Source organism: Uloborus diversus, chromosome 9 (genome assembly GCF_026930045.1).
Source record: "Uloborus diversus isolate 005 chromosome 9, Udiv.v.3.1, whole genome shotgun sequence".
Taxonomy (NCBI): domain Eukaryota; kingdom Metazoa; phylum Arthropoda; class Arachnida; order Araneae; family Uloboridae; genus Uloborus; species Uloborus diversus.
Window position 1 is genome coordinate 106,306,979 of NC_072739.1, and position 18,210 is coordinate 106,325,188.

An 18,210-nucleotide genomic window follows, 5' to 3' on the forward strand; every position below is an offset into this window, starting at 1 on the left:
ATGTTTAGCTTATGTTTATGTTGAGAAGCATAATAGAGATAAATTAGAAGAAAAAGCCAAGAGGGGTGTCTTAGTTGGATATTTTCAAAACACGAAAGGATATCGTATCTGGTTTTCCAAAGAAAGAACTGTAAAAGAGACTAAATATGTGAGATTGAATGAATTTGTGAATGGATACAAGAGAAATCAAGCTCAAAACCTACTTCACAAAAATTTTGTTAATGTACCACTTCTAGAGGAAGATGGTATTGACGAAACCAGGATGGTAAAAGAAGATGAAACTCCTACTCGATGTAGTGAAATCAACTGTACTCATGAACTTTCCTAACGTCAGTCAGGGAAAACAGCAGGCAAGTGGGATGTATATTATTATCCTCCAGGAAGTAGAAATCCTCGTCTACGAAGCCTTGCTGAGGTAGAAAAGTATTGCAACAAAGAAAATATAATTCTTGAACCTTATGTATTTAATTTCAAGCATGAAGAAAATGAAATTTCAGAAGATGAAGATGCTAATTGTAATCAATGTATTATGGAACCTTCATCCTTTGAAGAAGCTGTTTCAGTTCCAGAAGCCAAGGAATGGAGAAAGGCCATGAATGAGGAGATTGAGACTCTAAAGCAAAGAGATGCGTTTTCTATTGTGAAACAACCATCTAATAAGAAAGTACTTGGGTGCCGCTGAGTCTATAAGTTGAAAAAAAAAAATGCCATGGGTCAAATACAGAGATTCCGTGCCAGACTGGTTGCGCAGGGCTATAGACAGACTTTTGGCAATGATTATATTCAGACTTTTTCGCCAGTTGTTAGTTATGTACTAATTATTTTATTTATGGTAATACTAGATGTACGTAAAAGTTGGGTGCATAGACACGTTGATATAAAATGTGCATATTTGTATGCAAATCTCAAAGAGATATTTATGGAAATTCCTCAGGGTTTTGATGATCCTAAAATTAGTAGGGAAACTGTTTTTCAGTTTCCCTACTAATTTTTAATCTTTGTAATGAGATTAAAAAGAGCTCTTTATGGTTTACACCAAGCTGGGAGAGAATGGTTCAACGAATTAGATAAATCTTTAACCAAAATGGGGTTTAGTAAAATTTTGAGATATTAATTGCATATATACTTACAATAAGAGTACTATCATGTTAATATATGTAGATGATTTAGTAATTTTTTCTAAAACAAATATATGGAACAAGTTCTAAATTTAATTAAATCAAAATTTGATACAAAAGATTTGAGTCCTTTAAGGAAAGTACTTGGTTTAGAATTTGAATTTGCAAATAATAGGTGCTATTTACACCAAAGGAGTTACATTTTTTAATAAAAACTAGAGTTTAATTTCATTAATTTTGTTAAATGTAATTTGCCTATGCCTCAAGGTATTGTTGTGAAGGCAGACTAATGAATCCTGAGTAGAAGGAGAGTTTCCTTATAAAAATTTAGTTGGTTCATTATTGCTTTTAGCGAATAGATCAAGACCAGATATTTTATTTGCAATTAATTTTTTATCACAATTCAATTCAAATCCTACATTGGTACATTGGAAATTGTTACGTCAGGTTTTTAATTATGTTCTTTCAACTAGAGATTTAAGCATAAATTTAAACTCTAAAGGTGTAGAAAGTTTATGTGCTTACTCTGACGCTTCTTGGGCATCAGATAGGGATGACAGAAAATCGGTAAGTGGTTTCATTATGTTTTTCAAAAGTATACCTACTGTTTGGAGAACAGTTAAACAGAAGTGTAATGCTTTATCTAGTATGCAATCAGAATATATAGCAATATCGGAAACAGTAAAAGAACTGTTATGGTTAAATGATATTTTAAAGGAGTGTTATGAATTGAATATTAATGTATCTACTTCAACTTTACTTACTGATTCCCTAGCAGCAACATTTCATTGTAGAAATTATGTTGAAAACATTCGAACTAAGCATATCGCTATTCGTTATCATTATGTTAAGAATTTATTACTTGAAGAAAAATTTGAACTGTTAAATATATCTGGAAAGGAAAATATTGCTGATATGTTTACAAAGAATTTGCCAAAAGAAAAATTAAGAGAATTTTGCAGTTATATTTTTCAGTCATGAAAGAATGGGGGGAATATGTAGAGCATTCTTTCATGTAAAATAAATAAATAAAATAAAATATATATTTAATTACCTATTAAAATTAATATAAAATTAGATTAAGTATTTCTTAAATTAATTTTTCAGTATCTTAACTGTAGTCAACATGTGATTGGTTAAAAGCCAAAAGCTAATTTAAATATCAATGGACCAATCAGGTGTTGGCACACATGTAACTACACATGTAACTGCATTTCCAACTGTTGGTTTTCAGCAACAGGTTTTGATTTCCACCATGTATTCAGTTGCCTTTTATCTTGCAAGAAGCAAGTGGTGTTCATGTTAAATAAAAGATTTTTATAGAAAGGTTTATACTCTGATTTGAAACAGATAAGTAAGTTTTAATTACATAACAATTTTTTTTTCAGTTTGCAAAATCCTTTGACTTTGGGCGACAAGGAAAGCGAAGAGGAGGGAGGGAAGGTGAGTCAGCGATTGCACGTGTTTCACTGAGGAGAGTGTAATATAGTTTAGCCTTGCATATTTAATTATTTCATCAAATGTTACTTTTAATAGAATTGTAACTGAACGTGACTTTGATTTAAAAAGATTGTCAGAACGACTTAAGATGATATAAACGTTGTAACACAAAAGCTGTTTCCCGAATTCGAATAAAATAAAATACGTATTAAACGTCAAGGAGTCTCAATACATTTTATGACAGAGAGAAACGCTGATCCATGAGGGTGAGCAAGCCATATCGCGTAGGAGCGAAGGAGACAGGAAATTCTTCGACCTTGAGCGAAAAGTAAAGCAAAGAGGGGGGAGGGGGGGAGTCAGCGATTGCACGTGTTTCACTGATGGAGAGAAACGCTGATCCACCTGGGCGAGCGAGCCTTATCGTGATGGAGCGAAGAGGTCAGGGAGAGGAGGCAGCAAAAGTACTAGAAATGAAGGGGGATGGATGTATAGTTTTGTAATGGGAATTTACCCCTCCCCCCCACAAAAGTGGATTGCTCGCTGAAGCAACCTAATTGGAAACTTGTCTCCTAATTCTAATTTTATTATTCACCAACATCATCGTGTTGCATCTTTTGCTGTCTTGCGTGCATTCTACGAAACATTTCATACTTCGTACATTTTTACGAAATTTTTTTACAGAGTTGCTTTTGAAATGACTTCTAAGTGATTGGAAATCAGATAAATTAACCATAGAAAGTAATAGTCAATTGAGGGATGCTGAAGGCAAGAAGAGCAAAATGGGGATTTTTAAAAATATTTTATTATTGTTAATTAAAAATTCTAACAAGAAATAAAAAAATTTTTTTATTTACATTTAATTCAGTTTTCTTTACTACTGATTGTGCTTTTAAGTTGTTAAATGTTGGGCACCCTTTGGAAGGTGCGGCACATACAGTAAAATTCTTTTTTTTATGAGAATATATATTACGATGTGGCGCTTATTTCCGAGAATACGGTAATTTTGGCATATAGAAAATAATACTTGTGATACAGTTCTCAACAAAGTCAATTTTGCAATAATAAAATTAAACCAGTTGTTTGACTAAGAAAATTATTTGAAAGGGTTCTAACATTAAGAAAAAATAATTTTAAAAATAAATGATTCTTGATTAATAACATAATTTACACAATCTGCCCCTTTTTAGCTAGAAAGTAGAATAGACTGGTGATATTTAAAACTACTAGAAACTAACAATTTTTTAGTTCTTAGATAATTTGAAGAAAAGTTTTAATTCTTTTCTTCAGTTAATGTTTCAACTATTATTTTAATATTCATTTTAAGAAATATTAAAAAACAGACTGCAGTCACACCTTGCTATAGCGAAACCGAGATGTAACGATTCCCTGGTAGTAGCGAACCTTTTAAATCATCCCAGTTGAAGCTCTATACCATTAATGTATTTTCATACACTTGTAACGGTCTCTAAAAGCTGAAGAATTGGCTATAGCAATCTAAAGATTTTTGAAATTAGTTAAATTTATTTAAAAATTAGAAAGCAGCAAAAGCTTGTTCCCAATATTCAAGACATTTTTCCTTTCTAAATTCACTGTAGCCACTCATTCTAAGATAGCTGTTAGTGTTTTGAGCAAATCATTCATGGCAAAAACTAGATAAAGAAGTTGCAGATTTGTTTACAATAGTTGCCAAAAGAATGAACAAAATGTACATAAAATGCAAAAGTTTGTAACCAGAAAACTGCATCTTTCTTCTCATATTACGGATAAATAAAAGAATACATTTTAACAGCTTGTTAAGTACAGAGTACAACACTTAATACTAATTTTTTACTTTTCTTATCCTGACCGCTAATAAAAGATTTGTGTAATAAAGACATCCATTATTGAAATATCTTAGCAACAAGAACGGACCTTTTTTTTGAAAAATCAAATGTAGCGAACCATTGGTTTTTGCAATTTTTTGAGCTAGTGGGCTAAGGATTCCTTCAGAAGTAATAGTGGTCCATAGCAAAATTTTCTGAAAACACTGTGAAATTTTTAGAAACTATGAGAAAGCTTTCCCCTCCCACCCTCTGTAAAAATTCTTCAAATATGCAAAAAAAGAATAATTGATCATTGAAAAAAAAAAAAAAAATTTAAAGTTTTTTTTTAAAATAATTTTTCAGCTTTAGACCGTATTGTCAGTCCAAAATTTTTGGATATAGCTACCCAAAATTTTTGTATCCCAAACACCTCTGAGTTTGTTGAAGCGGAGTTTCACTGTAGAAGCTTTTTTCCCCCTTTTAAAATATTACATGGATTAAGATATTTTTGAAATAACACATTCAAAAAGTGCTTAATACAGTTATATCATCGCCTCAGAGCAACAGTAGGATATCTTAATGTTATTCCTGGGATTAGATGTCTTACTGTTGCTCTGACCATATGCTTTTCCCTGGGCAGGTAAACTACAAGATCTACACAAATCAGTTTTGAAGATAGTTGAAGAAATGCATTTTTGATTTCCCACAAAGGCTAGTAAATTGTTGGTGTATGAAGTTTTTCTTCTTATTTTCAGAGGAAACCAAAAGTAAAATATGATGAAAATGCAAAAGAAATTAAAAACAAAGAACTTGAAGACACGGCTGTTTATCTCCCCAGGGCAGTTATTTTAGTACTTACTATTCCATTTTTTACATCCAAAATTCGAATTGATGTTCCTGCTTTTTGAAATCTCTTTTGGTTTAAACGTTTTAAGACCTCTGTGGCAGGTCTCAGCTCTAGGACATCAGTATTATTATCTCGTTTAACCGTGTACAGGAAGTACATTTTGACCAAACCTCGTAAAGGCTGGAAGAAAAAAAAAAGGAATATAGACATTTCTGAAGTAAACATTGATACAATTAATCACAAACACATTCTGAAGGATCATTTCACATAAAAGAATTGATTAAAATTAGCAGCTTGTTAAAAAAAAAATTGAGCACTTTGAAGGGTAGCTGAAAATTGTTTTTTTCTTGTAATGATGTTTGTAGCATCATTAACAAAAACAATCACATAAATAATGGCCGTACCTGCGCCACAGCTGCTACACAGGTAAATGACATGAAAAGCTTTTATATCATAAACATCCCTTAAGATGGCCCAGCGTGACTTAATAATTACTGGTTTAATATTGTGCTAAATAGTGTTTCAAACTTCTTAAATCAATAAGTTTAAAACTACTAAAACTTATTCATGTACTTGATTCATGCTGCCTCCTTTTCCTGTACAATTCAACTACATCAAAAGCTGCAAATAGCAATGGTGCAGTGAGCCTTTTGTAAAAATATATACAATGGAACCTCGTCATTCTTCGGCAGGTTTATCTCTACTACTTGTTTTTTGTCCAACCAGTTAAAAGAAAAATTGAATTTGCCGTTCATGCATTTCCTTGTTATTTGGACAATGTCACTTAGGCTGCGTTTGCATAGAACTACAGGTCGACCGCAACTGGTTGATCACATGACAGCTAATGACATTAATGTTTATTAATCGGTTGTTCACCAACCGATGCTCCATCGAATGCTTATGGTTGACAATGCAGTAACTTGTGCAGACGAATAACATGCAGGTAAAAAATATTTAGCATTGGTCAAAATTATCACATGGTTCAATCAACCAGTTTAAATTCCGCAGGTAGACCAGTGGATCTATAGGTGAAACTATTGGAACGACTTCTGAAACAACCAGTAAACTGGTAACTATTTGAACAGTACTGGTTAGTCGCCAGTTAAACCACTGTCGACTGGTAGCTCTATGAGAGCATAACCTTAACGAAGCTGTTATGCAGTAATGAGCTGAGAATTGACAAACTTTCAGAATTGCACAGAGTATTCAGAAGTGGTTGAAGAACTTAACGTTTTTTCAATCCTACCAAATAATCTCAAAAATTTATTAATAGTCAACAATTTTCTTTTATTATGTTGATGGATCAACACTCAATCCCCAAAGCAGAATACTTGACGATGTTCTGCAACGTAAAATCATTTGACCAAAATTGTTCTGTAGTATTTCAAGCATTGTACACACAAACAACCAACGTGACATTTTCCACAAATCGGGAGCCTAAATTAAAATAGTTTCATACAGGAGGTTTTTCTTTTCTGTTTTCAGTTTTTAAAACTTCGAAAAAATCAATCTTTTCAGATTTAGAATATGAAATTTCTGCAGAAACTGCCGAATTTCTGCAAATATCTTCCAACTTAAGACAGAATTTTGCACAAATTCTGCAACTTTCTTTAAGTTCAATGTAAATCTAAAGTTCCTGCAGATGACTGAACGAATTCAACATTTTTTGTGAGCTTTCCGCCGAATTATCATAATTTCCGAGAATTTTAGATTTTCTTCTAATTTAAAGAAATTTGCAGAATTTGTGCAAAGTTCTATCTTGAGTTAGAAAGACATATACAGAAAATTTACAGGAACTGCAGATTTTCTGTAGAAACTTCACAGAAATCTGTAGATTTTCTGCAGAAAATTTGTCTGAGTTACCCTCTCACATTTGAAGTTCTGTGACGTACATAGCAAATTTAGTAGTATTCTGCTTTGGGGCACTCAATCACTAAAAAAGTAAAAATAAAGAAACATGAAAAATATCCCAAACAGTACTTTTATTCATTATTAAATATTAACAAATAAGCTATCTGGAATATGAAATAAAACTACAAATGTTTAACGTTGATATGCGATTTTAAATTATATGCACATGACATTCATACCGAAAGCTTTTTGCTTAACTGGCAAAGTTAGCATGAAATGGAAAAAATTCTGTTTTACTACTTTTCTATAACATTTATTGTAAGTAGTTCTTTAATATTTACAGTAGCTTGCATATTTGGTGAACATTGGAACAATATTCCCATCGAAATCTATGTCCATCCAGATGACATTCTCGGCTGCCAGAAAACAAACATGCTACTAAATTGGCACTATCGTGTAATCTTTTCTTTTTAAACTGCACGCTATTAGATGCGAATATTGGCGGAATGTGAAAATTACAATGCCAAACAAACTAATCATGTCAAACAGATTTGAGGGTATGGTGTCAAAATTATGTCTGAGGTCAGCTTGCATTTTAATGAGTCTTATTTCTCATTGCATCTGCTGATGTACTCGCGTAAGATTTGCATCGGTCAGATTTGTTTAAACCATGTTACTTTTTTTCTCTTTCTACTATATTGAAAAGCAGTTTTCAGAAACCGCTACAAACTACTTATTTTTTTAGATTGCACTACTCATTCCTCTACTTTTCTTAAAAAGTAGGGAGGGCCGTACACTACAAACTACTAAAAAATGTAGCTACTTGGAGTGCACTACTTCCGACCACTGCTTGGAGCTTATTGGACAAAAAATGAAAAAGTTAAGCAGTATGATAAATATTGAAGACGAAAAATCTCATGCTCTCTAAATTAAATTTGCGTAAAATTTAAGATATATCTCAAATAAAAATGATTTATGTTTTTATGATAAATGTTTTCTTCTTGTTTTAATCAAAGAAATAACTTAAAAAATTCCCTAGATTATCCCTTTTTATTTATTTATTTTTTGATTTCTGAATTCCTTGTGGTGTGGTAATCCTGTAATATATAACCTTAATGAAACATAGGGAGGGTGGCAGTTTTAATTCTCTATGCTCCACATCAGAAAATTAAAAATTCGGGCATTTAAGCAAATAACTATAATAAAAAAAGGAAGAGGGGGAGGGGACTAAGCTTGGTGACATTGGCCTAATTCAAAATTCAAACGTAGACATCGCCACTGTACATGGCAAGATTTCTGAAATATTTTCTTGATCAAAACTTAAGAAGGATACTCAAAAACTGATATTTTCCCCAACTTTATTCGCTACTGAAAACTAAAGGAATAAATACTGCCGTATTTTAATGTAATTTTTAATTGAACTGCTGTTAATTGAAGCCATTTAGAGAAATTTATATATCTTAACCAAGAACTTGTGATAGCTTAATTCCTGGCCTATAAAGTAGTAACAACTAGAAAGCTCAGATACAAAAAGATATAATTTTAAATAACTTTTTCTTACATCATATTTAGATACTTTAATGCTGTCCAATTCCAAATTTAGTTCATCTGCCACAGCTCTACATAGATTACGAATTACTTCAATGTTAGTTAAGGGCTCTCTTAATTGAATTAACTGAAAGAAATACATAATATTGAATATTAAAAGAAAAAAAAATATTTTTTAAAAATTTGAGAAATTAGTATCATCAGAACATTTTAAAATAATTCTTCATTGAAACACATATGATAAAAAACTTCAACTTCTTATTTACATTCAAAATCACGTTTAAAAATTAAAATCTACTGAAATTAAATTGTTGTTAATTTTATTTTTATAAATTAATTCTGCTACTCTAAATTTAACTACACTGCATTATACAATCCTAACTTCAATTGGCAAAACTTAAATAGACCCCTCTTTCTGTGTATGTAACAGATTTTTAAACTCTTGCAATACTGTTTTTACTCCAAAATTACAGTTCAGGACAAAATAAAAATATGCAGTTCTTCTTTTACACCATGACTACTATAGTTAAGAAAAGTATTTGTTCAACAAAATTTTTTTACACTAAAAACGTACATGATGATGAAAACCTTATCTTTCAGCAAAGCAAAAAAAAATTACATCTGATCTAAACATTACAACATATTTTTAAATCTTAAAATTTTATTGACTATTTATGGAACTTATCCCAATTTTTTAGAGTAAGCTGAATGGGTTCATTAGTTTAGATTACTTTATTATCAAGTTTTAACAAGTGCCTTCTTTCTAAATTGAATCAATTTCAGAACTTTTATCAACCTAAGCTGATAAACAAACATAGAAAACTGCCAAATTTTAGGAATAATTGTCGATGTGAAACTTCTTCATGTGTGACTATTTTCATTTTGTAAAAAAGAGAAAATTCTTATTGAAAACTCAGAAAAAAGGGGACATGACTGTTGCTGTTAAAAGTAGTTTGTATTATTATTATTCCAAGTATCTTAAACATTTAATTTAATTTGAATCATGCATTGCAGAAAACTGGTTGACTTATACCTATTATTAAAAATAGCTACTGCCATGAAATAGAATTTTTAAACTATTGTGTGAAAATTTTAAACAATCTGATTTATATTTTAAAAATCTGTCTTTTACTTGGAAAAAAAAAATCAAACTCTGGTTTTAATGCATAAATACTACTTCATACAAAATATAGCATGTTTTCCTAACCCATTAAACAAATTATAACACAAAGATAGCATTCATGAAATCAGATTATACTATACACTCATGTCCATAAATGAAGGATAATTCAGAATCACACAGAAATTGAACTCTAAAATGAAAATTTCACCTGTAGAATTATCATACACATCTTGAAGAATATGCAAATTACAGGAAACCACCAGGTGGCGCGGATAGTATGTCACAATGATGAGAGTGTAAGAGAGAGGTATATAAGGAATGGTGGCAAAGATGTAAAATTGTTCACAAGCAATTTAAGTGAGCTTTTCAATTTTTTTTTTTTTTTTTTAAAGCCTTTCAGTGCAATAACCGCATAGTTATGGTACAAATGAAGAATCTGGATGATTTTTTATGTGGTAGAATTATCGGACGACTGGAATGTGGACGTACTCAGATGGAAGTATCTGAGAAACTTGGAATTCCCCTGAGTGTCACTCCAGGCTTTGGCAACGATTCCAAGACCGATGGTAATGTGAGTAGACGTTACAGCGCAGGTTGCCCCCGAGTTACAATGCCGAATAAGGACCGGTATTCGGCAGTTACTGCCAGGGCCGGATTCGGAAGTGTGGAGGCCCCGGGGCAACGAAGGAGTGGAGGTCCCTAATCAGGGTTCGAAAAGATCATCATATTTTCGAAAATATCCGATACTTTGGTATATATCCGAACATTTTGACATATATGTATATATCCGATATTTTCCTGAAGTTTATGCTATTTATTTTCTTATATTATTATTATTATTATTTATAGGGGAGAAAAAACGTAAAATTTGCTGATACATGAAAGTTAGTATTTTGTAAAAATTTTATTGTGGGGGCCCCTTTATTGTGGAGGGCCCGGGGCAGTAGCCCCGCCTGCCTTCCCCTAAATCCAGCCCTGGTTATTGCCAAAAAACCAAACTTTGCTTCTATTCACAAAAGAAACAGACGGTGCACAGAATCAGATCTGTCTTGTCAGCTCTTTTCAGCTACTGCTACATACAGTTTCAAGGCAGACCGTGTACAGAGGCTTAGGGCACATTGTTCTACATGCTCGTATAGACCCGTCAGATGTTTTCCTCTTACCTCAACTCACTGTCTCCTGGGATTAGCCTGGAGTAGAGAGGATGCACTGTGGACATCGCAACAGTGGTCTTGTGTGATGTTTTCCGATGAGTCTAGGTTTAGTTTGCATTCTGATTCTCGCCAGACTTCCTTATGGAGAGCGCCAGGTACCCGTCACCACCAAGAGAACACCATCGAACGATACTGTTACAGTGGTGCAGGATGGCTCGTTTGAGGTGGTTCCAGAACTGACCTGCATGTTCAGAGTGTAATGATGACAGGCCACATCTATCAGGATGTCATTTTGGTACAACATGTGTGTTTGTTTCGGGGTGCCATGGGTACTTAACTTCTGTTTATAGATGACAATGCCCATCCTCACCGAGCAACCATTGTAGACCATTGCCTTCAATCGGAGGATATCACCGGTATGGATTGGCCAGCATACTAATCGGACTTGAATCCAATAGAGCATGTGTGGGACATGCTTGGCCGACAAATAGCAGCCCGTCAACGCCTCCCACATGTCTACAGGAACTTCAAAGAGCATTGCTTGATGAGTAGTGTCACATTGATAATTTGATACTCAGCGTGCCTAGACGTTGTACGGCCTGTATTGCATCGTCCAGTAGACGTTCTCCATATCAACAGTCATACCAACCATGTTATACTGTGTTTTGTAAATAGGTTCGTTTTTAAAATTTGTTCCAGGAAATAAAAATTGCAATTTTTATTAATTATGTCAAACATGTAGCATCTTTTTTTGCTCTTTACATTTTGTTTAATAAGTAGACTTTGCACAGAAGTCAAATTTGTTTTGCTTCTGTCTCTTTTTTTGCCTGAACTTCATTATCCTTAATTTATGGACATAAGTGTAAATGCAGGGGGGGGGGGGGCAAAACAATTTAACAATTTTTTACTGAAAAACAAGAGCAAAAGTATAAAAAGTTCGACCCTGATCTAAAGACTTATTTCTTTTATTCTAATTGGGAATTTTAGGAACTATTGCTTTTGTCTTAACGATAATTCTTTAGAGATTGTTACACTCATTCTAAAGGGGATTTTTAAGGACTAGTCCTTCTTCTAGTGGGAATTTCGAGAGACTTTTGCACTTTCTTAGAAACTGTTTTCCTCATTTAGATAAAAGTTTTTTGTGGTTATTGTTTTTCTAAGGAAGGTTTTTAGAGACTGATGTAGAGAAATGCTGTGGTGGTAGTGTTTTTCCCTGAAGTTTTTTGACAAAGTAAAATATATATCAGGGGTCTGTCCAGGATTTTTCACAGGGTCCGTTTTTTGTGAAAAATCAAATAATTTTGTGAAAAATGAATTAATTTTGTGAAAAATCAAAAAATTTCGAAAAAAAAAAAATTTTTTTTGTCAAAACAAAATTTTAGAATTTAGAGATGGCACAAACGGCATCAATTAAACTTAAAGTTGAGTGTTTTCCTCTTCTACGTCGATAAAATCATTCTGGATTTTTTTCTGATATTTGGCGGGGGGGGGGGGGAGGCATCGCTGCTTCAAGTATCAATATTTATCTACCATTCTACATTCATTATGTTAAATTATACTAGATATATTTCTGTACAGTACTTAAAATAATTGTAACAAAAATATGAATAAATAAAATAAAATTCAGAATAGGGTTCAGCATTCAACTTTTTGACCCAAGACATTCTTAAAAAGCAAAGAATTTTGTTTAAAACTTATAAATTCTGTGATTTTAACAAAAATAAAAAGATATTTCAATTGTTTACCTCTTAACAAAGCGTAATAATCATCAAAATTTCGTAAAATCGGATTCCCATAGCGGATGCAAAGAGATCGCAATTCTCAAAGTAAAGGCAATGTAAAAGAAATGTTTTTGATAAAATTATGTTAAAATTGCATTTTAGAGTCCTATGATAAACATATCATTAATATCTGTGGACACAGTTGACAAAAAAATAAAATAAAATAAACCATCTATTCAGCATTTTAATTTTTGACTCATAACAGAAAATGGAATTTTGCTTTAAAAACTTGAAATGAGAGTTCTAACAGAAATAAAGAGACTTTTCATTTATTTGAATGCTAATAAAGCGAAGTTAGCTTGAAAAAAGAACAAAATATGATTCTCATATCGGATGTTAAAAGATTGCATTTTTTAAAATGTAGACATCTAAAGAAAAAAACGGTAATTAAAAGAGTTTACTTAAAGTTAATCATCCTTGTTAGCATCGAAAAATCAAAACCCATATAATTTTCTCACAAAATAACAATTGAACATCGCACTACACCGTAAAAACGCAAATATTGACAAGCTGGCAAAATGATGAGAATATTTCCTAATCAAGTCATTATAAAGGTTCAACGCCAGACGCTAAGTGGTGATAATTTTGAAGTTGGTAACCCTATCTGAAGCGATCATATTTTTTCCTCATCCTTACTATTCCTTTGCAGTTCTAAGTTTATTTCGCAGATATATATTATTATTGTTTATTAAATCATGAGCGGAGAAAAGTGCTTACCAATGCCTTTTCAGAAAAGTTTACAACACTGCCGCTAATTAGCTGTGATAAAACAAACAACCATTATATTTATTTGGCAGTAGCAATTATTTATCGCTTGCAGGAGCATTGCAAGAGTGCCGATTTTTTTTTTCTTCAAAATTAGCCGATTTTGTATTAGTTAATTCCTCTAATTTGACTTTCAAAAAGGTTCCAAAAATTATCGGTTTATACACAGAAATATGCACCGTTATTTTGCTTTCAGATTTGCTCTTTCAATAAACAATTTGTGACAGATCAGATCTTGTTCATCAGAATTTTGTGAAGAGTCCGTTTTGTTTGATCGGGATTTTGTGAAAGGTCCGTTTTGGTTGATCGGATTTTTGTGAAGGGTCCATTAACGGACCCAAATATCCTCTGGCCAGACCCCTGTATATATATATTTTTTTGAACAATGCTAAAATTCTTTTAAAAGATTTTCTGAAAGTAAGCAGCAACATTTTTTTTAAAATTTTTTATTTTTTTTTTTACGGGAGCAATGTGCTAGTGTTAAACAAAAGCCTGGTGTTTGCTGGTGAAAGTTGAAAGATGCTGGATATATTGTCTGCATATAATCAGAAGCAAAGCACAATAGTTACTTCATTTATGTAGTTTCTTCTATTCAATCATTAAAATATCCAAAACATACTTACAAAAATAACTTTGTTATGATCTGGGATCAATTTATCAACCATGGTGGAAGAAAGTGACATGTCCTTAGATGGAGACTTCAGGATTTCTGGGAAATAATTGCTGGTAAAATGAAAGATTTTTATGTTTTTATCTGAAGCAGATTCAGCAGCAGAATCGAGTTGACTATCTTCATCCATTTTTGGGGCAGAATCTGAAATTAAAGTGGCTCAATATTTTAGAATGCTAAAATATTTCTTTCAACATCACACGTTGTATCGTACACTATTTATAAAGTAAAAATTAAGAACTTTCAATAATTTTCCCGGCCTTTTTATGGCAAAATGCAAGGATGTATAGAAATTTTTTTTAGATAAGTCAGAAAGATGCATTTAAAACGAATTAAATTACAATGTTACAACTGCGTGCGATGAATTAACTGTACATTAAAAACTTTAAAGAAATCTTTGATTGTAAATTTAATTTAAACTTTAAACTTTGTAGTAGCTTTGGGGAAAAAAAAAACCACAAGACACAATATTACAAAATAACAGAATATAATATTGAGCTCTATACCTTACTACTATTACAAACGAGAAAGTTTGTATTGTATGGGTGTTTGTTACTCTTTCACGTAAAAATTACTAAATGGATTTTAATGAAACTTTACAATTATACAGCTAATATACATCAGAATAACACATAGGCTATAATTTATAAAGATATTGTGTGAATTGTCCAAAATGTATGACGATAAGTGTCAAGTAAGTATCGAAAAATTCTGCTACCTGCGAGCTATTCTGGAGTGGACAATTCTAAAATCAAAATAAATAGTTTTATCACTTCTGGTTTAAAATAAACTGCGTTGCATATTGAATTTAAATTCTTTTTTTCATGGGGGAGCAGGATCTTCCTTTTGCATTTACAATGTGGATTTTACTTTTAAAAAAAAATCTAAGAGGAGCAGAATGATCATATTATGCAAATTGCTACTTTCTTTTACTACGGGGGACAGGATTTTGTATTTGTTTTAGATATGTGTTTTTTAGTTCCTTTTTTTTGCTTTAAAGGAAAGGGAAGAGAGAGGGAGGGGGGGGGGGGGGTTATTCAATCATTTTAGTTAAAAAGATTGAACCATTTTTCTACCATAATAGTGAAAAATTGGCAAACCATGGCCAAAAAGAGAGGTGTGGAAGAAAATTGTTGAGAAGGCCAGGGCTCACCCAGGGCTGTCGTGCCACTGAGGAAGGAAGGAAGATCGACAAAATGAATACCAAGCATGCTTCGGAACTAAACCCTGGGGTTCTGCATTTGGCTCACCACCTGCCTAGCACACCAGAGCCCTAGGTCAGGAAGACTGCAATGGCACGGTAGGTTTTCGCCTTCACGTACTTTTGTGCCACTCGGTTTGGTTTTAAGTTTACCGTTATTTTATTCAACATTAACAATTGAAATTTTAAAAGATATCCAAAACATGAAAACTAAATTTTACTGATACTTTTTCGTAAGCATATTTAAGTGAAAAACAAATTAAAGTTATGTGTAACACTCCTGTAAACTAAAGTATATTCGGGTTTGTCAATTTGACCCAAAATATTGCACTATTCAAGTCGTGGATCAGCAAAAGAATAACACCTCCTATAGGGAAATACACTGATGAAATTTGATGTGACCTTGGACTGACTATGGGCAGTAGAGGGTTAAGCATTTACACAACAAGAGTACAATGAAGAACTGCTTATTGCTGTTAATATAAGAAGAGAACATTAGAATCAAAAATCAAAAAAGTTCTTTAACTAATAAAAAAATCTCCCTATTTGAATATTGGAAGAATCAATAAATAGCAATTTTTACTACAAATTCGTTACAAAGATGAACTAAAAGAATATTTCCATTATTTGGATTTGTACAGTCAAAAATAAAACTACTTTTGGGATCGAGTTTGTTCAATTTGGTGCAGAAAAGTAAATTTGGTGGATCTTTAACAAGTCCCAGTCACTATTAGCAAACACGGAAGACAGCTTACATGACTCTTCAGATTACTAATAAGGCCTAAGCAGCAAGACAAACAACATACTAAATCAGCAAAAGACAAAAAGGTACTATTCTAATAAAGATGCTTTTGGTTAGACGACTTGTTTACTTGCAAGCTAGGTGACAATAGACAAATTGCTTAAAGCGATTTAGAAGTTGAAGTTATAGAATGTTACCGAATAAGTATGTTACTTCAAATTTTTACTTTTTCTATATCCAATATATAGAAGAAAGTATTGGATTCGCTCAAATTTTCAAATTTCAAATTCAAGCGTTTTGAGGTGTGCTGAGTCCATTTCGACCATTTTTGGAAAATGTCTGTCTGTGTGAGCGTGACACCAGTTTTTTGTGGCTGCTCTACAGCAAAAACTATCGCATGAAATGGAACGAAATTTGGTACACATATGTGCCCCTATGTGAACTTGTGCCCATTGGTTTTTGGCGCAAATTCATCCAAGGGGGGTAAAGCAATGGACGTTTTTTGAGTTATGCTTGCCTCCTATTCCAAAGGAAGTAACTGGCGGAATCAAACAAAATTTGGTCTATATGTTACCCATAACAGGTACAGGTGCCGATTCAATTTTGGTGTCAATAGCTCAAACCCCGTTTGAGCTATAGAACGTTTTTTTGACGTCAATTGTGATTGCTGTATCTCAAGAAAAAATAAACGGAATCAAACAAAAATTTATCGGCAAGTAGCCCTTAGAGGGTATAAGAGCTGATTCTACTTTGGTGTCAACAGCTGAAAAGGGGGGTGGTACAATCGAACGTTCTTTTTTTTCCATTGTGAGTGCCATATCTCAAGAAGTAATGCTACGTTCTGTATGAAATTTGGAATAAATGTGAATCCATATGTAAACAGGTGTTGGTTTATTTTTGGCGCTAATTGCTCTAAGAGGTGCTAGTTTTCTTTCTTTGTGAATGAAAATAGCTTTATTAATGCAACAATAAGAAAGATAAATCGTAATAGACGGTCGTCTGCGTATTTCTTGTGATTTTAATTGAATGGAAATGATCGGGAATATTATCTTCAATGATTTAAAATTTTTAACTGTGGCCATCTTATGTTTGTTAACAAATAAAATATTTGTAATTAATTCATGCAAGGCTTTTAAAATAACTTTCAATTTTCGCTCTTTGCTTTGATTTTGCGATAATTCAGACATTGGGATCGTCGTCAAGTTTTTTGCATGTGTAATTTTGTTTTTGTTGGGAATATTGCTTCCTCATCAAGCATGGGGAGGGATTAGAATTATAAGAAAGATATAGAACAAAGTTTCATAATGGCCACAACATACCAGTTCATTTTGCTATAGCAATAGATAATTTATATTATCAAAAATAATAAATGCATTCTGGAAAAGTACGGGCAAAAAAGGGGGGGGGGGCTACATAATTGCAACAGTAGATCTAAAGATTAACATAGAAAGATAAAGGGTGAAAGTAGAAAATAAAGTACAGTCAAGGATCAAAAATTGTTAAAAATCACAGCAGAACAAAGCCATTTAGAGAGAAATCTAACAATGGATCCATGTTAGTTAACATTAGCGTGACTTAAACAAGCAATACTCTTAAATTGCGATAAACATACATCAACTATAGCATACACTGCTCTAGACATGTCATCACCAGGAGCTGCATTTAGGAGGGTCAGGAGGGTGCATTGCCCACTTGATTTTGACAAAACCAACGCATATTAACACAAAATGTGGGCATGGTTGTCGTCGATTTTCGATGTAATAAGCATTGAGTAAACACCCTTTGCACTCCGACAAAAATTTAAAATGACGGGCCTGGTCTTTACACAAGAATGATACCCTACACTTAATGAGTGAAAAGATAAACAGAATACTTAAATTTGAGTCAATAAGATTTTGAAGACTTACCTGAATGAGACATTAAAGCAATAAACAAAATGCATTTCAAAACAATCGGTAACGCAGACATGTTTAACCGTTAGAAATGTAACAGATGATAGTGAACAAAAAAGAAATGCTACATTCTACAGAAAATAGATATGAAAATCGTTTACTTTAACAAACATGCATTTTTGTTTAAGTTACAGTACAGAAATACATTTTTATTAGCCATAGCATCGCTTCCATGATCGCATCAATCTGAAAATATGTGCGATGTACCGGAAGTAA

The 18,210-nt window shown here is 32.6% G+C and overlaps 1 protein-coding gene across 1 annotated transcript in view; it reads right to left on the minus strand.

The window, feature by feature from the left end:
• Positions 1-18,010, minus strand: part of LOC129230419 (tyrosine-protein phosphatase non-receptor type 5-like) — an 82,205-nt gene extending 64,195 nt beyond the window's left edge. Inside the window, 4 exon segments of the mRNA XM_054864819.1 lie at positions 5,220-5,387; positions 8,620-8,733; positions 14,053-14,243; positions 17,950-18,010. Of these exon segments, the coding sequence (XP_054720794.1) occupies positions 5,220-5,387; positions 8,620-8,733; positions 14,053-14,243; positions 17,950-18,010 (534 nt within the window).
• Positions 18,011-18,210: the final 200 nt, after the last annotated feature.